Source organism: Aricia agestis, chromosome 3 (assembly GCF_905147365.1).
Source record: "Aricia agestis chromosome 3, ilAriAges1.1, whole genome shotgun sequence".
In the NCBI taxonomy this organism is placed as follows: domain Eukaryota; kingdom Metazoa; phylum Arthropoda; class Insecta; order Lepidoptera; family Lycaenidae; genus Aricia; species Aricia agestis.
Window position 1 is genome coordinate 13,693,801 of NC_056408.1, and position 26,416 is coordinate 13,720,216.

General features: G+C 34.8%; 1 protein-coding gene across 1 annotated transcript in view; it reads left to right on the top strand.

Annotated features, from left to right (window-relative positions):
- Positions 1-3,136: 3,136 nt before the first annotated feature.
- Positions 3,137-26,416, top strand: part of LOC121725302 — a 31,620-nt gene continuing 8,340 nt past the window's right edge. Inside the window, exons 1-3 of the mRNA XM_042112191.1 lie at positions 3,137-3,150; positions 10,668-10,779; positions 23,634-23,708. Of these exons, the coding sequence (XP_041968125.1) occupies positions 10,686-10,779; positions 23,634-23,708 (169 nt within the window). The 5' untranslated portion in view covers positions 3,137-3,150; positions 10,668-10,685. The remainder of the gene's footprint in view (positions 3,151-10,667; positions 10,780-23,633; positions 23,709-26,416) is intronic.

Sequence of the window (26,416 nt, forward strand, 5' to 3'; positions counted from 1 at the left end):
TTTTCTACCAAAATACTAGGGACATCACGAAATCCCGGCAGATGCCGAATATTCTTATTTAATACGTCTTCTTACTAAAATATCTAGTGATATGTCATTTTACTAAACTAAATCTAGTGAAATGTCAGAAAAGCGGATACCACCGAAAAGAAATCGAGCAACGCATTTCTCTCGCTCGCTCTAGTACCCACACGGGTACTTTGAAAGGATCATCTAACATCTTACTCTGACAAGTAAGATATTAGATGATCAATGCGTCGGATGGGCGTGTAAAAAGTCGGTCCTGCGCCTGATCTCTCGCCAGTCGTGTCGGTCTTCCGTCCCACTGGGTTATATATGAGTAAAGGAATAGAGAGATAGCTCTTGTGTACTGCGCACACACTTGGGTACTATAAAATTACTCCTGCATAACTGGCCTGGATTCAATGAAACCGACCACCGTCACCGAAACCGGTATAGGAGTTATATTTTTTTTATTGATTTATTTATTATTATCATACGTGTAATGCAACTATAGCAGATCTGAGGGGGCATCACCATATCTCTGAATTATACAGTTGAAACCAAGGTTCTTCATCAGATACTTCAGACCTTTGATTTTTGACGTCAAATGAAGCGGCCCACCAAGTTGAATATTTTTTGTAAAGGTGGCATGTCGATCTCTAATAGTTTGGTTAGGCTCTTGTGTTTGCTAATCAGGGTCACCCTGATTAGAAAACACAGTTACTCCAGGTACCTACTTCAGATCTTCAATTATCCTAGTTTTTACGGTTCCGTACCCAAAGGGTAAAACTGCCTCTCCGTCGGTCTGTCTGTCTCCAGGCTACCTCAAGAACCGCTATAGCTAGATGAGCCGTGCCAACTCGAGCGACGCATTAATTGTTTCACTCCCACTCGTGTGGGTGCTAGAGCAAGCGAGGGAAATGCGTGGCTCGATTTTTATTCGGCGGTATCCTCTTTTCTGACATTTCACTAGATTTAGTTTAGTGAAATGACATATCACTAGATTTGTTTAGTAAGAAGACGTAATAAACAAGAATATTCGGCATCTACCGGGAGATCGTGATATCCCTAGGGATTTCACGAAATCCCTGATATCCTCATTTCCCTGCGACATATAGATGTAGTATGAGACGTAGACCTTCTACGAAACGCTACGAGAACCAGCGGAGATGCTACGTGGAGCTTCGACGCGTAGCACGCTTACGTTAACGAGAATCAATATTACTGGCTGACCCGACAATGTTGTTTTGCCATTGCAAAAAGTAAAAAAAATTAGAATTGGGCATATTTATCATTGCTGATTAATGAGCAAAATTAAAAATAAGAAAACTGACAAAAAGATTTGAAGGAAACATCTCAAACACTTGGGCCTGTCCATCGCCGTTCTCCGAGAACGGGATTATTTTGGGCCAATAAAACTACTACTACTAGGCTATAGGTCTTATATTCTACCGACATAAGTCTGCCCATGTCGCTGCTTTGCAGTGGCGTACAGCAAAATGAAACGTATAGCCCAGGTCACAGTGTATATTATCATGTTTAGAATTTATATTATACTTATAGCTTTTGCCGGCGGCGTCGCTCGCTTTAAGAAGTATTATCATTAATTAAGCATGTAAGTCTCAGCCCAATCGGTTAAAATTGATAAAGTTTCATACAAACTTTCATCCCCTATTTTATCCCCTTGGGGGTAGAATTGAACAAAATCCTTTCTTAGCGGATAACTACGTCATAACATCTACCTGCATGCCAAATTTCGGCCCGGTCCATCCAGTGGTTTGGGCTGTGCGTGATAGATCACTATGTCAGTCAGTAAGTCACCTTTGAGTTATATATTATTATATTAGTTATATATTTAGATAGGTGTTATACACTTTTCCGACCTGCACGACAATAACACAACATTTTTATTTAGATTTTAAAGTTTAACACAATCGATCTTACCATTTTATATTTATGATTAAATTATATCCATAAAATCATTAAACACAATAATTGTTTGAATTCACTTCAATATTGCAAGCCGATATGTACAAACTTATATTTTATCAATTGTATCATAAATTCTTTAATGAAATAATGAAGTAACTAAGTCGATTCAGGGAAGTAGTTTCGATTCAGCTGTATCGCATGTTCGGTTAGTAAATTAATGAACGACAAGCGATCAACATTTTTTAAATATTTCAACATAAAATTGACAGTCATTGAGTTTAATAGTTAGGCAGCCCCTAAACCTTTTTTTTCTATTTTGTTCTCATTAATTTTCGTTGCGGTTGCGTTCGTCCCAAAACAGTTTTAGCATGTCCCTCGGGCTCCCTGAGATCATATCAAAGGGTTTTTCCATAGTTGGATACCACTGACAATCCTGGCGACACAGGAGATACAGTGGTGGGAATGTGTGGTGGGCCAACGCCCAATTAAAAAAGCTACCTACAATAATAAGTTTTATTGAACATTTTTTATTGTACATCTTTTTACAACAAGAGTTAAAGGCGCGGCATTGTTGAATATTAACCCTAAACGATCAATAATTATGCGTAAAATTTGGTTTATCGGGCGAAAATTCCGTTGTTATATAATTATCGTAATCCTTATTATCATAAAGCACCCCAATACCCATAGCATATTCGTATTTCAGCTTCTTTAATCTGTTCAACACACTATCACATCAATTGTATCATCCGTGTCCAATTTAATATAAAATTCGTTCTTCAGTTTGTAGCGTTTAAGCTGTATTTAAATAATATGTCTTTTATTATTTTACTGTAAGTATATAATTTGTTTCCGCAAACATCGATTTTATATTCAATAGTTTTTGTAGACTTTCTCGAGCTGCAAAACCACGAAATATTATTTTGGAATATCGTACATTTAATTATTTTTGTATATAATAGTAATTATTCATAATTCATAATATACAAATTTACACCAAAACATATTATGTTTAGTGGTAATTTTCCATCAGACTCATTAAACGTGATATTGTCATATTTTGGTGGCAATCACAATTTAATAAGTACTTAACCCTATGAAGTTTTATGTAAGAAGGCGGAGAGGCGGTGATGTGTTGAGGCGGTTGGCGCGGTATATAAGCGGTGATCCCGCGCGGCGCCCAACACACCTGCAAGCGCGCCCGGACGGCAACACGTGAGTTATTAATAATATTCTGAGTTCTGACCTATTATTAAGAAGATTATTGGGGGACCTACTAATATTCTTAGAAAGTAATTTAATTATTTTTGTTATTTAAAAAAAAACTTTTTTAATTGATTTTATTTAATTGATTCCTCAATTAAATAAATAGAATGTGGTATAAAAACATTGCACATTTTGATTTGAGGAATATTCTAGAATTCAATTTAATAACTTAATTTATGAGAAAGAAATATTATGTTAACAAAAATAACAATTAGGTTTATTTCACCTAATTTTATAATAAATACGCCAGAAAAAGAAGTCTTGTACCAAATAACCACTGACAGAAATCTGTTATTTAAAAATGAAATTCTAAATTAAAACTTTTTTTTAAATATTTTTTTAATTATTTAAAAAAATCTTTTTATGTAGTAATCAAACTAAAAGGACACCGACATTATCTATATTTATTTCCTTATTAATTTCGAATGGCCCTCATGCTAATTAAAATTAAGTTTTATTCTACAAAGATACCCAGTAATGGTCCAATTTTTTATGCAAGCACTTGATCTAATTATACAATAAGTTCTTCATAATACAATGTACGGAATTGAATTGGTTATTCATTAATTTATATTCATATCAGTGATATTACCTCCTATAATATAATAACTCCATTGTCAAATAGAAATTTATAAATTAATATCGAGAGCCTGAAAAATATTATATTATACGGCCAAGATTTGATTTTGGGCGTATAATAAATACTAAAGCTACAGGTGTGCAAAGTTATCTGTGACGATGACATCAAATGTATACTTTCTGAGAAATACAGTCTTTAAAAACTATCCCCCTTTTAATAAAAATAAACTGTATATACAGGTTGTAACAAAAATAAGTCATAATACTTTAGGGTGTGTTCGTGTTCCTTGTAAAGAGTTCACTGTGAAAGTGGCAGCGCTGAAGATCGAAATTTTTATAGAGAAGTTAATTATAAGGATCGACTTATAAGATTAATCCATACTTATTAATATAAAGTGTGTCTGTTGGTCTATCTGTTATCTCTTCACACCCAAGCCGCTGAACCCATTTTCTGGGTATTGCCGAGAAACCTATGGGATACTTTTTATTACAGAAAAATGTACGGTTCCCGCGCCATAAACGAATTTTGACGCAACAGAGTCGCGGGCGTCATCTAGTAATATTATATTAGCAATTTCCTTAATATACCTTAAGGGTTGTAAAATAAATCATACCCGTTTTAGAAATATTTGAACAGGTTCCTTAGGCCTAAGTCCCTAGTATATTGTGTTGGCCGAGTGTTAACCCCATGTATTTTGTAACAGCTTTTTAACGAGTCACTTTACGTAAACTCACTATAATACCTGGCAAAATATAATTAGTTGATACAATGTAACTGGAAGAGAACAAATAACATTATGCCCTTCTGTGCATAAAAATGCACATTGCACAGGTGAAAAAACGCTTTCAGACTGAGAAGGCAAAGTGTTAATTTCACTGCTACAAGCATACGTGGGCACATGTGACAGGATTTCCTGTCAAATACACGGAGCTATTAGGCCACTAAAATTTGTGCATACTGTATCCTTGTAGTTTTTTTTTTTATGAAATAAGGGGGCAAACGAGCAAACGGGATCACCTCATGGAAAGCAACTTCCGTCGCCCATGGACACTCGTAGCATCAGAAGAGCTGCAGGTGCGTTGCCGGCCTTTTAAGAGGGAATAGGGTAATAGGTGGTAGGGATGGGAAGGGAAGGGAAGGGAATAGGGGAGGGTAAGGAAGGGAGTAGGGAAGGGAATAGGGTAGGGAATAGGGTAGGGGATTAGGTCTCCGATAAACTCACTCACTCGGCGAAACACAGCGCAAGCGCTGTTTCACGCCGGTTTTCCGGCCGGCGCATTCGTTCCTGAAGCATGGTTCTGCCACGTATAAAGTAGTAGTGAAATTAGAAAGCTTACCATATAGCTTTTGCCGTACAAAAACAGTAAGATATACTGGATACAGTATAATAAGCACAAAATTATATAATACTAGATGATGCCCGCAACTCCGTTGCGCCAAAATTAGTTTATCTCGTGGGAACCGTACATTTTTTCGGGATTAAAAGTATCCTAAGTGGTTTCCCGGGACTCAAAGCATCTCCATGCCAAATTTCGGCAAAATCGGTTCATCGATTTGAGCGTGAAGAGGTAACAGACAGACAGACAGATACACTTTCGCATTTATAATATTATAGTATATAGTATAGTATGGAATTAACAAAAGATTCAGAACAATGAGAAGAGAATAACAATGCAAAGCCTCCTTGAATTATTGTAAGCATATGCATTGATTCCAGGAACAGTGAATGATCTATAACACAAAACTTTGCTCGCTTGTTGACCCATGAACGAACTGATTTTAATGAAACTTTACACATCGATACACTAAAGGTGGATTAAATTGTTTGAAACTTTTTGCATAAGTACCGCGAATCCCCGACCACATTTTAGTTTCAGACAGATAAATATAGTTTACCCTGCTATTTGAAAATAGTAACTATGTAAATATAATAATAATAACCTCCCACACGGTTTCGGCATAGTAAGTTTCGGTGATGGTACTCGTTCAAAGCTTTTCAGCTACACAAAAGTGTTTTTATGATGGTCAAGAGAAGAGAATGCCCACTTCCTTACATTCGGTCATTGGTCCTCCTGGACTATGAGAAATCCAGTAGGACGATATGACCGAACTGGCGAAAGAATATCATGTAAATACAACTGGTAGGTACAATTTTTAATTATTTTTGAAATAAAGATCATCGAAGAAAATTCGATCGGCCTAATCCCTCAGGATTACTCAGGAACTGCGAATTTGATGGTTTTAACTTATTTAATTACAAAAAATATTGAAAGTGACACTCCCATATTAATCACATTATAGTCTTGAATATTTCACCATTTCCATTAAAAATGGTTTCATAAAGCTTTTCATAGAGATGTTGCTGTTACCGGCACAAGACATGCAACGTATTGTTGCTCAGAGCTCGGCCTGTCCGCCGCCAGCTGTAATATTTTTAAATCTTTTGTTTGTTCGTCTGTATCTGATTTCAATCACTGATTCTTACTAGAAAGTAGATTTGAAACAATCATATTGAAAACCCTTTAGTAAACGACTGCTTGATAAACGACAAGTATGAAAGTTGAAAGTAAATAATTTGCACGAGTGTCAGATACAAATTAAATTCTATGTTTTAACTTTTAACTAAGAACACAAAATATATAATATTCTGGTGTAATAAATTACAAAAAACGGGTATCTCTCTCTCCGTCTTACAAATTTTTGCTCTGCCCACGTGTCCTGACGCCAGTTTAACCAAAAACAGTACGCAATAAAGAAATTTTAACTTCCAAAAACAGTTTCCCTACTATTTGAATACAAAAATGAGGCAACTAAGTAAAATCCTTCTTAAATCTTGCCTTAAAACTGAAACAGGCGTCCCAGGGGACGCATACTTGGCGTGAAATTATGTCACTGTCACAAGTCTTTTGCGTGTCAAATTCTTGAGCATCACTCCAAATAACACTGGGTAAAACCGTTAAAAATGGTCAAATAAAAGCAGTTAAAATGTTTATCAGAACTGATAAATAAAATAATTAGCACCCTCGGGATGAAACACGTTTTATTGCCCTATACTCTTACTTTGAGCGACATTCGATTTATGAGAATAGGTAACGTACAGAATAGCTGCGCGTCCGCTACATTATCTGGCAGTTAGAGCGCAGTGGACAGTGGTGTAACATTTTGGTATACAATACATGACATTTCATACAAGGCCCCACAGCACACTCCACGTTGGGCCACTATGGATATTATCCATTATCCAGGCAACTAATTGTAGTGTGCAAGTTATCAATGGCTTATCATTATAATATAGCGACCCGCCCCGGCGTCGCACGGGTATAAAATATATAGCCACTGAAAAAATTAAATCGATAGCCTATGATCCTTCACGTGGTCTACTTCTTATCTTTGCCAAATAACATAAAAATTGCTCCAGTACCTAGTTCGCGAGATAAGCCCTCAAATAATTTCCCCCGTTTTTTCCCACATTCTCCTATTAGTCTTAGCGTGATAAAATATAGCCTATAGCCTTCCTCGATAAATGGGCTATGTAACACTGAAAGAATCATCAAAATCCGTTGCGTAGTTTTAAAGATTAGGGAACAAAGGGACATGAGGTAAAAAAGCGACTTTGTATTATAATATATATAGATTATTATTAATCGCGTATTTTCCTATCATGGGCTAACCTTTTGAGGCTGCATAAGATTACTGCTGTTATATTATTTGAACTTGACTTGACACGTTTCCGCGGGTGTAGATTATATGCTCGATAAGAGATAAGTACTGCGAAGCGTTTTTAAGTAATCGTGTTCGTTCGATTTATCAGAGAAACGATTAAATATGCATGTAGCTTTTCATAATAATCTTCCCAGCATTGTTATATCTGTAGAGCTTTGTCTTTGTGCCTTTTTCTGTTCGTCAAAGGCATGCATTATAGCGCAGTCAAAACCGAACGTGAGGCATGACCGCGACGCATGCCCTCTGACCGTATCAAAAACTTCAAAAATGACAATATTAGCGTTGCGTTCCTTGACGCATTCAATTATTGATTGCGCCAATATGAAAGTTGATGACGGAAATTGATGTTTTTACTTTAAAACTACTGGAGCGATCCGTGCAAAAGGAAATTGGGACCGGTGCAGATTGCCGATGTAGGCTGATCATATTGTTTGAGGAAAAGGTTTTCACCTGCACATCCTATGTACATACATACTTACATCGGATTGGCATGTAAAACTTGAGTCCGAAGCCATTGGGTTATGAGAGTTAAGAAATAAAAAGTTCTCTTGTAACAGCATACACAATAATAATATTATGATTTATCAGTAGGTAATTGAGTACCTAGAGCAAAAAATCACTCGTGCATAACCGGCTTGACTTCAGTGAAACCGGTCATTGTCACTGAAACCGATGTGAGAGTCATTATTATTATCTCGTCGCATAAAATTTATTCTTTTTTTATTACTTTCAAATGAATCATTTAGTTCTTGCACTTAGAAGTTAAATAGTAAAAGTTGTTATCAGTGACAAACTGCATACGTTCCTACGCAACTGCAGATCTTTCTACTTTACAAATTAATTTTATTAACAAAGTTGCTACTTCTCTTAATGATAGCTGACTTGTTTTCTTATCCCTGCATTTTTCATGAGATAATATAATATCGTTGTTCTTTAAAAGCGCTTTAAGCATTACGTTATCGTTTACGATACCGCACGATGTGAGATGCAGTTAATACTAAAGTACAATAATAATAATGTGATAAAGACATAAAATATATATTTTTTATCATCTACATTTACATATTAGAACTTTTTAAAGATTATTGTTCTTGATTTTTAAAAACATCATAAAATATAGTGGCCAGTAAAACATACTTAGTTACATTACAACATAACATTTTCTTTTGAAATCTTGTTTCGGCAAAAGTTAATCTTATTCTTTATTTAGGAGAGACGCTGGAGGTAGTTTAGCAACATCTTAAGTACATACAACTAAATATAAATTATACTAGTTAAAAGTAAAATGTTGCACACATATTTATACGTGGGAGAGCCATGCTTCGGCACGAATGGGCCGGCTCAACCGGAGAAATACCACGTTCTCACAGAAAACCGGCGTGAAACAGCGCTTGCGCTGTGTTTCGCCGAGTGAGTGAGTTTACCGGAGGCCCAATTCCCTTTCCTATCCTCCCCTATTCCCTTCCCTTCCCATCCCTACCCTCCCCTATTACCCTATTCCCTCTTAAAAGGCCGGCAACGCACCTGCAGCTCTTCTGATGCTGCGAGTGTCCATGGGCGACGGAAGTTGCTTTCCATCAGGTGACCCGTTTGCTCGTTTGCCCCCTTCTTTCATAAAAAAAAAACACAAACGGAAAAATCTCAGGCTAACTATATGTACATAATATCGTAGCTCCCGATGTAAAAAACGAATGTTCTTCTCCGAGACCCACCCAAAATCTGTGCAAAATTTGATCAAAATCGCTTAAGTAATTTCGGATTCTCCTCAAAGAGACAAATCTTTTTTTTTTTGATGATACTTCATACTAGAACGAGCAGTCGAATTACCTGATTATAAGCAATTATTGCCACAGCCTTTATACAATAATATGTAAATATACGTCGGTTTTCTACGAGGTCGATCTATAGGGTTGGCATCTTAATTCATCCAAAACAACTTAAACGATCGTGAAAGTACAGCGTAAACTAGATAGTAGGTACACTTCACAAAATACTGTGACTGATGTGAGTCTAACTTAATAATATTTTTGTAGAGACTACTTTAAGGCAAACACTTATTAATTTAGGTCTCGTCAATAGTTATCTTCATAGCCGTTAAGGTTGTAAAATATATCAAAATTTTATTAGGCCTTATAAAATATATGTATAGTTTACAAATACTTTAAAATTTCTTATCTAAATTAACCAGGCGCGGTCGCAGCCTGAAATTTTGGGGGGGTCACTCAGTAGTCACTTCACTTTTTTTTTATCTGCGCCCTCCGACGGTTCCAGGTTGACAGCAGCTGTCTAAGGTCGAACGAAGTGGTGGTTAGGGGATATCTAGAAATTTCCTTTTATTCATTAGCAAGATTTTGAGATTTTTCAATTTTTCCTTAGATTTTGGGGGGGGTCGTGTTCCCTGTGACTAACGGAGAGACGAGCACCCGGAAAACAGGAGCACTTGTAACATCTGATGATCACAGTAATAATATAAACTTTTCATGCACTTGTTCCACTTTTATTACTTTATTTTATTACAATTATGTTTCTTATATCGTATTATTACTATGAAACATTTCCACAACAATTTCCACCAAGAAGTTACGGTACATTCAATATCGTACATCTGATGATATTTAAATAAAACATAAAAAATGTAAATTTTAACAAGCAATTTTTTTTTGTATTTCTTATAAAAATAGCGCCCACGTAACACAACAAATATATTGTTTTTTTTAATTAAATTTTTCTCCTAATACAGAAAATTCTACCTCCGACTGTACTCCAGAAAATTGTTTTGATTTAAAACAAACTTCATTAGAATATTGAAAGCGCGGATATTCTGGATGATTATTTTATGATATTATATAAATAAAATTAATTTATTCATAATATTCAACAGTAAATAAACGGTTTGCATAAACATAAAATATTTCTTAGTAACTTACTGCTTAGTTAATTAAAAGTTTTGAATTTATTTTTTCACACAGTGAATCTTAAACGAACCTGAACTTCTATAGTATTTCTAGGAAAATTATTTATCTAGACTTAATTGTAAGTTAACATTAGTCGTGAGTTTCAAACTGCGGAAAAATACAGCAAAAATGTTGTTACCTGTTGTTATTTACAGGACTTACACTAATTTACCAAATACAAAATACTTTACCAAATATATTTGTTATAGAGAAACGAGAGCCAGACCATGCAGAAACAGAGGACGTGTACCACCAGCTCCGCATCGGCCAGATGTCTGCTGGTCATCCTGTTGGTGGCGTGCCTCGCTGAGTGTGGAACAGGTAAAATACTCGTGGCTTACAGTTGAGAATACTATTGGCTAACTGGTAAAAATACTCCTGGATGACTGCGTAAAATACTCATGGTTAGCAGTTAAACGACTCGTTGTTTTTATACTTGAAAATAAGCCCCGAATTGTTTCATTTTCTAAAATTAGATACTACATTATATTTCCGAGAATGCGATCTGAGCAAAAACACGATATCTTAAAATTTTCTCGATAGAAAACAATCACAATGATGCATCTAATTTTGACGAATTTTTCATTTATTGCCATAACCGTACATTTCACTAAGTTAATATTTTAACACATTGTATAAAATTCTATCATTGAGAGATCGACCTAGCGGATTTTAAAATGTTGTAGATTTATCGAGTTATTGAGAAAAAACTAATTTGGCGATGAATACGCGTCGTTCTTTTTCACCTGGCATAAGAAAGACGGGCGTGAGTGTGAAGAGAGAAGGACGATGTTTGATTTTTGGGGTTAGTCGCCCTCTCAACTGTTAAAACTACTAACAAGGGCCAAGGAGTATTCCTTGTCAATAGTTGAAAATATAACCCACATCTTTTAAACACAATAATTTTAGAAAAACTTTCTACTTATTCTTTGGATATCATGGAGTCTTAAGGCTGTTATTGTCACGAGATTAATAAAAAATATTTTTGTAAAGTCATTTGAAGTTAGGTAGTCGTTTTACAATTTAAACTTTTCTTCACCCGTAAAAACTGTAGGTGTATGTATTTCACTGAAGTAATTATTTATGTATTTTACTGAACTGTATTTTACTGTATTATTGTTATATTACTGTATTTTACTGAAGTAATTATTAGAAGTAATATTACCGTTAGAATGCAGAAAACGTTAACGTGCAAATTACCTAGGCAATCTCCAGATGATACAATCCAAAGTGTGTTAAATAAAAAAGCTTATATTATTTGCACTTTACCTGGTTAGCTTGCATTCTCTTCCTTCGTAAAAGTTCTAAAAACTTTGACTTAAGTAAAACTGTTGTTGTTTTGATTAGTTTTTTTCTAGTTGATACGATCTGTTATATTTTATTAGTGGAGTAACATTTTACGTAAAATTTTATAATTTCTTCCTTTGTTTATGTCCAAATAATATATTAAATAATTCTCTCCAGCTAAATAACATTATTTTATTCCAACAAGAATCTGTTTTTAGTATGTAATTTAATATGAATAGAATAAACTTTTTGCACTTTAACTGACTCACCCAGATAATCTGCAGAATACCTTGTTATTCTGCAGTCTAACTGGTTTACGCATATTAACGGTAACATATACATGTTGGCCAATATTGAATAAAGGGGTTTACAATTTTCGAAAATGACAATCTGGAAAAAGTGTATTTTGCACAGGAGAGTACATATAAAACTTTACTAGCCGACGAAACGTTTTAAAAAAAACTTCGTCTGGCATGTAAATTAATCGTTATTCTTTTATTTCTATTAATATTTTTTGTCAGAAATAAATTAGCAACATGTTAACAATAAGGTAATGTTAACAATAAAAAGTTCTGTGAAAGAACATTAAAGGAAGCTTTTGTGGAATTTATTAAATATTAGATTAACACGAAATATGCTTTGTCAAAATAAGATAGTATAACAGGCTGTCCCGGTAAACGTTTCTTTGCCATATAATAAAGTATTTCGCCCGTATTATTTTATTGAAGTGACTAAATAAGTATGTCACCATGGCAACGTCCATCGCTATGCCGTCGCACAAACAATGGTCGCCGTCAGTCTCGAGTTGTCATAATTTACTATTATATAATCAACAAATGCACTTATCAATATAAAAAGTACCCAGTAGCCGATTCTCTGAATATGCATATAGGTTAAAATCAGTAAAGCCGTTTCGGAGGAGTACGGGGGTCGGGGCCTAACATTGTGACAAGAGAATTTTATATATAAGATATTATTATTATTATTATTATTATTATTATTATTATTATGAATAGCTTGTAGTTACGGTTGCCAACTGTTATTAGCACTTATTTAACTTTTTGATTTATTATATATTAGAAATTATTTATTATTTATTTTATATTAGAAACTTAAGAATAAGTTTTAGATAGTTGATATACTTAATAATATTATTTCTAATTATAAAATTGGTGAAATATTGTCAGATTTCGTCCCTTACAGACCAGAAAGGTCCTGAAAAAATAATAAAAAGTGAAAAAAAAAATACAGTCGTATGAAACCCATTACAAAAGAAGGAGAATATTATAAAAATTAAGGGAAAAATAATTTATGGGCGATCTGAGTTAGGGAAATCAATTCTTTCATTCAAACTTTCAACCCCTATCTCACCCCCTTGGGGGTAAAATTTCCAATAACGCTTAAATACGTATCTATTCCTTTTTAATGAGTAGCCCAAAAATAAACTTTCACGTTTCTAACTTGAGAAATGACTGACTTTCATTCAAACTTTCAACCTCTATTTCACCCCCTTTAGGGTAAAATTTTCGAAATTCCTTCCTTAGTGGGTTTCTACTTAATAAAACAACCCTGGTCACCAAATTTTGTGGCTGTATTTTGATCAGTTTTTGCTTGGCGATGATGAATCATTCAGTCAGTCAGGACATGTTATAAGTAAGTATAGATCTACATTTATCTTATATATAAAATTCTCGTGTCACAATGTTAGGCCCCGTTCTCCTCCGAAACGGCTTTACTGATTTTAACTAAATTTTATATACATATTCAGTGGGTCTGAGAATCTGTTACTGGGTACTTATTATATGGATAAGTGCATTTGTTGAATAAATATTAGTAAATTATTACAACTCGAGACTGACGGCGACCATTGTTTGTGGGTCTGGATAGCGATGGACGTTGTCATAGTAACATACTTATTTATAGTCACTTCAATAAAATAATATGGGTGAAATACTTGATTTATATTATGGCAAAGCAACGTTTGCCGGGACAGCTAGTATCTATATAATTATAATGAGATTGTCTATGAAAGAAATGTAATCGGCCATTCTCAGGAGAGCAAAATTTAAGTGTCCCGGGCTTGTATACTCTGTAATATTATCTTATTCAAGTATGCAATATTTTTAAATGGTAGATAGCATCCGTAACTAGCTACAAACTTAAACACAGGCTTCTAATTTAAGTAATTCAGACTAAATTAATTTAAGTCGTGTTCAAAAATCATGTTTTTCTCATTACCGTGACGTGTCCCCACGCCAACTTGATCTCGAAACTTGCTTGTAATTTTTATAACATACATATTAACCATGATCTATTCATCGTTTTAAATGCTCATAAACATTGGTTATCGTATTGGAAAATATCGACTTAATAGGCCCAGCCTATAAATAGTTATCATGAAATAATCGCTTGTCCTATCAAAAGTTCTAATTACCGTAACGCATGCTGTTTTCGGGTGCCCACCCAAAAATAACAGGATTTGGCACATTACAAGTGCACTGGTCTCTTCTCCTTAGCATGTTCCACGACCCATCAGCGGTCCCACGTCGTTAATGTTAGTGTGCCGCCGATGAAGCACGAGAGTATCTACTTACCGTAGCTTTGGTAACGAACTTTTCTAATTACCGTAATCTTATTTTGCTACTTGATTTTTAAATAAGATTGTATGTTGATCATGTCAATCTAGAAAGTAATTTGGCCTACGTACTTTGCCCTAAGCAAGTTTTTGCAAACTGTGTCGGTTTTTTAAATTTTTCAAGAAAATCTAACTTTTTCTAATTACCGTATACTAATTACCATATGTTCCTAATTACCGGTGTATGAAAAACTGATACGTACTTTTTTATCAATTGAAGTTTTCTCGCGGTTTTCATAGATTATTTTAATCATGAATGAGTATTTAATAACACTAGCTTTTGCCGGCGCTTTGCCCGCGTAAAAAAGCTGATCGAGAAGCTGAGCAGCACTAATGTCGGTTGTTCCATTGGCGGAGTACGGCTGAACTACATTAGTTATGCTGATGACATGTGTTGCTCAGTCCCTCGATCAGTGGCCTCAGAAAACTGCTAGGCAAGTGTCAAGCGTATGCCGATGCCCAAGGACTCAGGTATAACTCTAAGAAAAGTGAACTTCTTATTTTTCAACCTCGTGAACACAAAGTTAGCACAATACCACCCGTGTTTCTAAATGAAGTTCCACTTGCTAAGGTCAATAAATTCAAATACCTGGGTCATTGGGTAACTGACACGCTTGCTGACGAAGTAGACATTGAGAGGGAGCGAAGGGCGTTGGCCGTACGTGGGAACATGTTAGCTCGTAGATTTGATCTCTGCACTGCGATACGAGTAAAAAAACTTTCTTAGCGGATGCCTGCATGCCAAATTTTAGCCCAATACGTCCAGTGGTTTGGGCTGTGCATTGATACATCACTATGTCAGTTAGTCCCTTTGTGATATACAGGGTGTAACAAAAATAATTGATAATACTTTAGGGTGTATATGTGTTCCTTGTAGAGACTTCACTGTGAAAGTAGCAGCGCTGAAAGACCAAATTTTTTTTTCACTTTTGTATGAAGAAACTCGTGATGCTCGGGCCCTTATTTTTGTTACACACTGTATATAATATTTAGATATCTACTTATATGCTGAGTATTCATAAAATTATATACATTTTTTTTTGGATGGGAATGACCAGAGAAGAAATTGGAGAAAAGAAGGCTTTTTCCTGGGAAAAGTCGAGTAAAAATTTGAAATTACCCAGTTTTATATCATAGATCAAGGGAAAAAGTGAAAGAAAGGTATACTATATAAAAGAAAATACTGCTTATCAGCGAAATTCCAACAAAATTGCGGAAGAAAAACTCAAAAAAGAAATGAGTTAAACTTTAGAGCTTATTACAAATTTCGTGAAAAAAAAATAATTTTTAAAAGATACTTAAATAAAAAACCAAAAACATGGTTTTTTGAATTTTTCACATAAATTTCGAGGTTATGGAGAAAAAATGTAAATACTTAGAAAAATTTTAGATCTTTTTCTTACCATTTGACTTTTCTTCATAGGAATATAAGTTTTGCCATAAATCGAGATAAACCGTTTCTCCCCCTTAAAACCTCCCCCCACACTTTTCCATAACTCAGATCGCCCGTAAATTATTTTTCCCTTAATTTTTTATTAAAAAAATTACAAAACCCATTACAAAAGCAACCCAACCAACCAACCAACCCATTACAAAAGGAGGAGAATATTTATTCTCCTCTTTTGTAATGGGTTGCATCCTACTGTATTTTTTTTAATTATTGGTCCTAGTCTATTAGTAGAATCTACGTCAAATACCGTGTTGTCTTGCAGCCTACCGCATATTATTATTATCAAATTATCAATTAATCTTCCTGAATCACAGTAAAATGGTTCTGAAAAGTCGCGGGGGCTGACTGTAAAAATAATATATTTTCGTCAAACAAGTAAATGGCACAGCCCTAAACGACTGGCTCAGCCTAATGCTGGTGCGAGGATTACAATAATCTCTTACATATTTTTTATTACATTGTACAAAAATAATGACTGTCGTGGTCATTATTTGACCGTTTTAATATAATCAAATTAAGGAATTTCTTTTTTTATATATTGAAAGTAACATAGGTGGTATCACACTAATCTTGTAAAAGCGAAAGTATGTGAGTTTGTATGTTTGTTACTTCTTCGATCTGAACGGCTGAAGCGATTTTATTAGAAATGAAGTTAATTGATACCCTGGATTAATCCACTTAGCGCGCGTTCAGACGTGCGCGTCGTCTGCGCGTTTTCTGGGCGTGCGGATTCAACGCGCGTCGCGTGTTGTTAGCTTATTTTCATACATTTTCACAAACACCGCGTACACGCAGAAAACGCGCACGTCTGAACGCGCACTTAGGCTACTTTTTGATGTGGAAAAATATCACAATTTATATGTAATAAACCGCGGGTAACAGCTAATAGTAAAACATAATATTATTCGGGACAGCAGTACATCAATTGCTACAAAAATCATTGCAATATTCAGTCTAAAAGTTTTAGATGATATAAAAAAGATTTTGATCGCGTTTACGCGTGTTTATTCCTCAGATATTACAATTAACTTAATTCGTACTTCGCTTGTTTTCAAACGTGAGAAAAACTTTTACACTTGGACAGTTCCACTTGATTAAGTTTACCGTTTGTTAGTTTACTGAGTTAGAGACTTTTGGCCGAAAACTAGATTTTATTTGATAAGTATTAAATGCTAGTTGTTACCCGCAACTTTTTCCGCACAGAAATTTATCTAAATTATTTAATTCGCTTAGAATGGGCATGTAGAAGAGGGAGACATACAAAAGTCGGTTGCATGTGTTATAAGTTTGACATATTGTTTGTATTTATGTGGATCTGTTTATGACACAGCAGCTAACCAGTAAACCAATTTTATGTAATTTTGTTTTAAAGCTATCTACAATTCAGCAATTCAATTCATTACCGAGGGTCACTGACAAGTTCAATTTTGTTTTTATTTAAAATTATTAATATCTTATTCTTGATAACGTTTCTAATAACATCATTTACAGTCCGCGCAATCGACGAAGACGCGCCCAACTATTCCTCCTAATCGTTTATAGTATAATATTATGTGTGTAAGCTTTCGCCAATGTTTGAGTGTTATCGGTACACACTAATTACCTATGAGTGCACGCGCACACTACAATAAATAGACAAATTAATAAAAAACGTCACGGTCAAAGGGAAAAATGCTCACCCAAACACTTTAGTAAAAATTGGTGGGGCGCGTCTTCATGGATTGCACGGATATAAACAGATATAATATTATAAATCCTGGAATTATGCTTGGAGCATAACCGGTAGATTTAGTCGTCAAAGTTGCCACCACGTGCGAGGAAACGCTTGCCAACATTCAGATAATAAATGTACATTCTGTGGAACGGTTCCTGTTGACAGCTCATCACATTACGTCCAGAAACTGCATCGTGTTTGACTTTAATATTTATCTTTAATATTATAATTGTAACAGTTAATATTTCAGTAAAGGGGTTTTCGATTTATAATTGAAGACATGAGTGAATTAAACTTCGATAGGTAATTATTAATTAAGTTGGTGAGGAGTTCGGTATCCTATTGATCACCAGGTGATGCTACAGCATCAGGTCAACTTTCCATTAATGTGTGTTTTTGTTTTAAATACTTGTAGTAAGGAAGGGGATTTACGTGGGAGAGCCATGCTTCGGCACAAATGGGCCGGCTTGACCGGAGAAATACCACGTTCTCACAGAAAACCGGCGTCAAACAGCGCTTGCGCTGTGTTTCGCAGTTCGCTGAGTGAGTGAGTTTACCGGAGGCCCAATCCCCTACCCTATTCCCTTCCCTATCCTCCCTATTCCCTTCCCTATCCTCCCCTATTCCCTTCCCTTCCCATCCCTACCCTCCCCTATTACCCTATTCCGTCTTAAAAGGCCGGCAACGCACTTGCAGCTCTTCTGATGCTGCGAGTGTCCATGGGCGACGGAAGTTGCTTTCCATCAGGTGACCCGTTTGCTCGTTTGCCCCCTTATTTTATAAAAAAAGCCCCCCCCCCTTAAATAATTACTTTATTTTATTTTTAATCTTTGTTGTTATAGCGGTAACAAAAATACACATCACACAATCTGTAAAAATTCAGAAGCCTAGCTATAGCGGCTCTAGATACAGCCTGGGGAACGACAGACAGACAGCTGACAGTCGAACTCTAAGGCTTAGGCCAAACTACGCGACCACGCGACTGCGAAGCGGGAGCGTCAAGTTGCATCAAGTTGTCAAATGTGTGTTTTGTATTGACGCTCCCGCTTCGCAGTCGCGTGGTCGCGTAGGTTTGAACAAAGCATTAGTAATAGGGTCCCGACACTCCCGACGTTTTTACCGTTTGGGTATGGAACCCTCAAAAAGAATAGTGTCCCCCGTCTCTAACGGCTAACCGTATCCAAAACTTTCCCTTTGTTCTATTTTTCTGGAATTTCTTATTATGACTAAATAAGCCGCAAATATTCCACGGTCCACCCAGTAAAATGTTCTCGTCGCACATTCAGTTATTGAAAGCGCCAAACGAAAGTTGAATGAAAGAAGATGACGAATTATTATTATTATTATGAAAGTGCATAGTGGACATAGCTAATCGGATTTTCTTGTCTTTTCCTAGATAAGTAGATACGTATACCGTATGTACCGTAAAATACATATAATATTAATATCAAAGGATTGTTTTTGTTGCCGCATTAAAGACGAATATCTCGCGGAAAAGATAATATTATATTAACTAAATTCTATTGTGCTTCGATAAGTGAGCAACATTTAGGATAATATTGTTTTTAATGCTACAAAAATCTATTTCCCAATATCACAATTTATTATCTACATGATAAAAATATTGGAGAATATTATTCTGCGACAATTTTTTTTTATAGTCATTGTCTCAGTCACTCTTTTACGCAAATTTAAATGCATGTTTTACAAATTACATAATTTTGGCTCTGGAGAATTCAAAGAAATACCACGTTACCCACGGTTCTCTTAATCCGGTGAGTGGTGACTTTGATTAATTTAAAACTCGTATAAAGTTTCATTTAACACCTCCTTATTAAGTTATTCAGTCGAATATAACAGCAATAAAATATTTTATTGTAGCTGTCTCATTGTGTTCTCATAGTATGGATCCGATGAGGGAAAAATGTATTGTGAGTATACTATTAGACGATGAAGGTAAAATTACATTAAGTATATTAATTTCGTATATTATAATTAGTATCGTTTTCTATGTTTGTTTGTAAGTATATTAATATCCCCCTACAATAGCATCGAATTAAGATTACTACTTAATCTTGTACTGGATTTATTTAAATCTTATCATTCTACGAATAACGTTTAAATACTAATTGTTTTAATGTTTGGCGCTGTTAATTATTTGAATGTATCAGCTCACAAAAAATAGGTATTGAGTTATGAATGCAGTATTGCACTCAACATCCTGTTTTTGTGGGTTAATATGCAATTGCTTAACAACGACCATTTAGTATGTTGCATACATATATTATAATATATTTTTTACGCTATGAAACGAGCTTCGAGATATAAAACGTTAGATTTAGCCATCGCGTGCGGCGCTAATTGCCACAGACTCTTGATTTAAGTGAGAGCCATAAAAGTTTGTTTGGCAATACGTCAATTTAACGGCCATACATAAAATTACACAAATATTTGGTAGAGTTATTGGACGTTTTCCCGACACGTCGACGACAGTCTGGATGGGATGTTGGAAACAAACGAGCAAAATGATCGCTTGATGTATTACCGCCTCCCATGATCATGGCCACATTTGAGCAGTCTCAAGTATGATCAGCTTTCATTTTTCAATTGTTAAGTAACTATATTTATTATCCATACCTACTCTACTTAACATAATAAATTTAAAAAAAATTCTGACAATCTCTCTGCCTGTAACCTTTTAACGCGGAAGCCTTAATGAAATTTTCATGAAGATAATTTTAGTCCCAGAAAAGGACTTAGGGACTTTTTTTTAATTTGGCGCGATGAAGACTATGATATTATGTCTTTTTCCGGTACTCAAAGTATCTCCATATTCATCTTAATCGGTTTTGCAATATATAGTTCAGTTGAATTGTATTTTTGCTAGGAAAGTTTTGGGGTAGTTCTGATTTTTTCATTCCATATGTGTTTTGGGGTGCTAAAGCCGAATCTGAGGTTTGCGGACAAAATTTCGTGACGCAACATTTAAAAAACCAGAAAAAAAACGGTTTTTTTGCTTTTTTCCGGTTTTTTGCTTAAAACTCGAAAACTATTAACTTTTGGTAAATGGTCTGTTCACAGAAATTAAAGTACTTGAAATTCTCTACAAATAGCAGCATTTAGTTTTTTTTTTTCAGACGAATCGTTCGGTTTCTAGTGCGAGTTGAAAATTGTACATTTTTAGCAGTTTGTGCAAAACCCACTTTTTACATTTCAATATCAAATTTTTATGGATGCTAAAAAGAAAGAGGCAAAAATTATGCAAATTCAGTAAGTATCAAAAAAAGGTAGAACTCGTAACAAAATAAAACTTTAATCCCGTTACTAATGATCATATATTATTATGATTACTAGCTATTTGACCGAGCTTTGCTCGGTATTCCATGAAAATGACATTTTCTAAAATGATTCCTAGCTAGATCGATTTATCGCCCCCGAAACCCCCTATATACTAAATTTCATGAAGTGACCCACTTTACAGTACAAATTTACTGAATTAATAAGCCTGATAAGTCAACATGCAGACATCTGTCATAATATTTAAAATTTTAAGTAAGTAGGTATAGATACAAAAATAATTTGAATACAATAATTTTAAAATGCGTGAAAGCCCCCGCGGGCCACGGCTTGGTAATTCGTTTTATTTCCCGGCCCAACACACACGAATGATACTACGAGAACAAAATCTTTTTTTCGTTTTGCTAAAATTATCCTTACGATTTATTGTATTATGTGTTAAAGGTAATATCATATAAAATTGAGGCGTTTGCTAAGTAAGATTTTTTTTGGCATAGCAATGGAAATTTTTAAAATTTCTTAAACTTTACTATCATGTAGGTCAGGGGTTTCCAAACTTATTTTGTCTACTGCCCACTTTGAGAAGAAATTATGTTTTACCGCCCCTATTGTTTCAATTCAATTCAATTCAAAATGCATCCAGATCAAATGAAATATAATTATTAATCACCCCAAGTCTCTGCAGAACGCCTCCATTTTTTTCTGGGTCCCCCATCCTTTACACCTTCAGCACCCACAAGGGGGCGTTATCGCCCACTTTGGGAAAGGCTGATGTAGGTATACCTCTAGTGACTCTAGAGATCAACTTTTAATTCAGTACCTACCAACTGCACCTAAATAGTTCTAAATTTGGATTTGATCTCGAAAAATATAACAGCATTCCGTAGAATACTTGTTGTAGGTATTTACTCGGAGTGGGTAAAAACTACTATATGAAAATTTATTGGATAGAATGAGGCTTGAATGTGACAAATGGTCATCTTAATAAAGTGATTGCATTCAAAAGGTCGTGAACTTCCATGTCATTAGCGAGTGGACATGACGTGCTTGTTGAGGTAGGACCGACGCACGACATGCACAGAGTAATGTTGCACTAGGCAATTAAAAAATACGAATAAATATAACCGCTCTACAACTTAAAGGCTCCCCCTTTTATCAGTGGGCCTTAAATGATAAATAGCCATGATTGCGCAGCTGTCTACAGTATGCACTATCGATGTTCAAACATGGTCCTTTACAGGGGTCCCTTTACAGGTTTGTAATCGCCTATATTATTATCTGTTCAAGAGGCATAAAGAGACAAAAAACAAGCAAAATGAAGAAACTTTGGTATTTTTGTGACCATTTTGGTAATTTTGCCTAATTATTTTACATATAATATAATTTATTAAGTATTAAAAATATTTTACTATGTACGTTTTGAAAATATGAACTTAATTAAATCTAACGTAATCAAAGATATTTATGGCAACATTTTTGTCACAGCTACCAAATAAAAACTGTTTTATGAATACAACTTATGGTTGTATTTTGTAACAATACAAGGGCGTCGCCAGCCGATGGCGCAGGGGGGGGGGGGCAAGTTGACTTTACCTACTATAATTCATACTAGGTATGAATTGTAGGTAAAGTCGACAGCACATGAAGCTTTGCACTTGTACTACGAGCCTTACATCTACAGCGTTACATCTACTATATACATCTGTGACAGTACAGAGTCCAATGTGTAAAGCTACACGAGCACGAGCTCTTGACTATGCAATAAAAAACTTGTAAATAAGTTATAATACTCGTAACATTGTATTTTTTTCTTAATTATCAGATTTTAATTTTTAGTGGTCGTTGTTTGCATTATATTTGGCAACTTTTTTAGAATCTCTAGGGGGAGGCAGCTGCCCCTCTATGCCCACCTTGGCGACGCCCTTGTAACAATACAATAATTGAAAGGAGCCAAGAAAATAATTTTGTAAATGGCAAACCCACGACGATGCTCATTCTTCTAATTTTGATATTGTAGACAGTTTATTTGTTACCCTGTCACCTACTTAGAAATATTTTTAAGGTTTATAACACTTATAGGATAAGTTTGACTTAGATTCATTAATAATTGCGATGGAAAAATTATTATTAATGAATAATAATTGAAAAAACTTGTGAAACTAAAAAAGTTTCTAAATTTTAACAAAAAAAACTATTACATGTACTTATATAGTATATACATATTATAGTTATTTTATAAACTTGCGTTCAGAGGAATATTTTTCACGGTTCAGACCTGTATGTCAAGTTTTTTGCGTATTTTAGTTTGCTTCAGCCTCCAATTCATCGTATAACATTTAAGGTGCAATAAAGCCACATGACACTCGTCACGGAAACTAATAATACGAACATCCCATTTCGTAGAGCGGAACAATACAAGTATTATGTCGAAAATAATAATATGAATTGGCAATTGCCCATTCAACCTTGGTGTATTATGAAAGTCTAAGTTTGGAAGTGTTTGAAGCCAAGTTGCTTTTGCCACTACGAAGTTTGTACTGATAACACATTGTTAAATAACACTTTTTTCGCTTTTGTCACGTCTTAGTGATGCTTTTATGCTTCGTCATCGTAATTAGTTAATACAACTTGGCTACAGGCTCATCCGAGTTCTGACACAAAACTCTTAATTTTAATGTGTTTTCAAAGGCAACACAGCTTTTTCGCTTAGCCTTATAAGGCGATGGCGAAAGAGTAAAATTTATTCATGTACCGAAATATTCAATAATGTATTATCTATTAATAATCCACAGAGCAAAGAATAAACAATAGAGGTAGCAAAGGCAACCTTATAAACAAAGTCAACGGGTGGAGAAGCCAGCGCGGAGGTACGTCGCCAGGTGGCTCAAAGTTGGGTGTCGTAGCTAGTTCATGTCATCTCTTTCTTGCACGATGTCTCTTTTTTTCCAACTACTTTTGTGTAAATAGATACATAATTTTACGTAACTTTAAAAAAAGTAACTTTTTACTTGCAGCATTTTTCAAAATTAAGGTCACACTTTTTCTACGGTCATCTTTGCACTGTCATCCCCTGAAGTTTTATTTAATAATGTAACTTGAAAATCGTATTCTTCAGAATTATATATATATTTTTTTATATTTTATCCACTTCATTTGATTGGTAGTTATAGTTGTTAATATAATCGCTTTGAGCCATTTGACAAATGAAGTGTTTGGGGCATGCGCTTGGCTGTTAATATTTGACTTGTTTTGAACTTGGCTTCAATTTAGATGTATTTTCAGGTTAGTTTTTTTTCTCTTTGAACACTTGAAATATAAAGCATAATATTTTATATAATATTATCTGCATTCAATGCTAGTCAGCTAAAAGGGCCCATTCACGGCAGGGCGCCTTGCCGTCGGCCAGCTTATGCAGGATAGTGAATGGTGTCGCAGGCCTGCATGACCCGCCGGTAATGACAGCATTCGCTATCCTACATAGCCGGCGGACGGCAAGGCGGCCTGCCGTGAATGGGCCTTTTAAACATGGTTCTAACTTTTGTTAGCCAAATTCAAAGCCAAGTCACTCAAAAGCCACGGCTGCTGCACGTCACCTCTGCCGTTCGATGCTCTATGCAACATGACGCTGTAAATAATGTAGTTAAGGGAATCGACGCTAAAAAAATATCAGTCAGGCAACAAGTTGCATGTTTTCCGTTCTAATTGTTTAATAACGGGTTCCACGGAACTGTACATACTTCTCGGAACATATATTAATGCACTGTCAAGGTTGGATCAAACTGAACATCGGTTGTTCAGTTACATTACTCAATATTTCACAACTTTATTAAGTTTCAGTTATTGGCACTGATTAGTGAAGATGGCATCGTTAACTTCAACTGTCATAATACTCATAATCTAATATAATATTATGTCAGATATAATATGACAAATATGAATTGACATTTAATTCAGATTAACATTCAATTTAATGAAGAGTTTTACTGATAATCCCGCGTTCCATTTGATGTTAAAAACAATCAAAATGCTCAAAATAGGAGGCAGTTTTTAACATCAAATGGAACGCGGCATAAACCTATAACAGTATATATTATGTCTATGGAACGCGGGGAATATTATAACAGGTATGGGGCTTATGTCAAAATTTTCATTTTTCGTATGTCAAAATCCCGTTTTCATTGCGAACTTCGACGGTGAAATTAAGGCTGGCCGCAAACTTTTTCGTTTTCCGATTTTCAAATTAGTTTTCCGTATTCGGGCATCCGAATGCAAATAATCAGTAGAAAATACATTACTAACGCACACGTTCGTTTTTTTCCAAACGGAACGAATTCCACACGTGTACGTTTCGAGTGCAAGCCGGTGCGTTCGCGGGTCAAGAAAAACAAACGTTTGCGCTAGTCCCATGAAATTTCAATTCGAAATTCCACATTACAAAATCGAATACGGAAAAGTGTGCGACCAGCGTAATGAAGGCATCTTGACCAAAAGTTCTGAAAGGCTGGAGGGAGGCCTTCTTAAAAGTTAAAACCCACGTCACATGATCTCTACTTAAGAAACTACAAAAACACTTGAAGAAGACCTTAACAGGTTTTAAAAGTTTGCCATAATATTATTTACTTTATAAAAAATGTCATAATACTTTGTATTCCTTAAATTCAGTAATTTTAAAGATTTTACCTTACTAACTAAAATTGTGTCGAAACAGAGTAAATATACTAAAATAGGTAATAATGATTGATATAAAATATTGTGCTATATCGCCCGTCCTTGTGAAAAATATCATGCGCATATTCGCTTAATTCAGATAAGCTAAGCTGGCTTACGAAGGAAATTGAAAAATAATATTTTTTATTCAAAAGTTTTACTCGTATTTAATTCAATAATATAAGAAGAGTACTGCTTAATTTTGGAGTACTATGTACAATTTCTTTAACATATATGGTTTTTTTCAACTTATATGTGCTGCAGATGCTGATCATAAGCGAAATAGCAATAAAAGTATAATATTTTAGCTCTTAGAAATGTCATAAGACCACAAGCACTTCATATGTGCCGACACAATATTAGAACTGAAAATAACATTTAAATTGAATTGTGCCATAATTTGAATTGGCATAAAACGGAATATGCATAAAGATGTTATGGTGCATAAGGGAAATCTTTTAGGATTTGCGGCTGAGCGAACTGAATAACGTTTATAGTGTCAAGTGCGATTTTATTGCTAACCGACTTCCAAAAGATGGTTGAAAATTTGTTTGATACGATTTTCATAAATTATATACTTTGGTCAGATTTTAAAAATGAATGTAGTGAAAAATATATTGATAAGATCGCGAACTTCGATTTTAATTTGTAAATTTAAAAAAATATTGTAATTTTTAATACCTTATTCTAATCAAAAATACTTTTCTTTTAAAGTATTTTATCATCAATGATAATAATCTAGTCTATGAGTTAATTGCCTAGTATTAAGTTAATTGTCACTCATAGACTAGATGTGAGAAGTTTGGGCACCAAAATTTAAAATATAACTACCGAGTAACATCACCAGTAAATTCTTACACCTAAACAT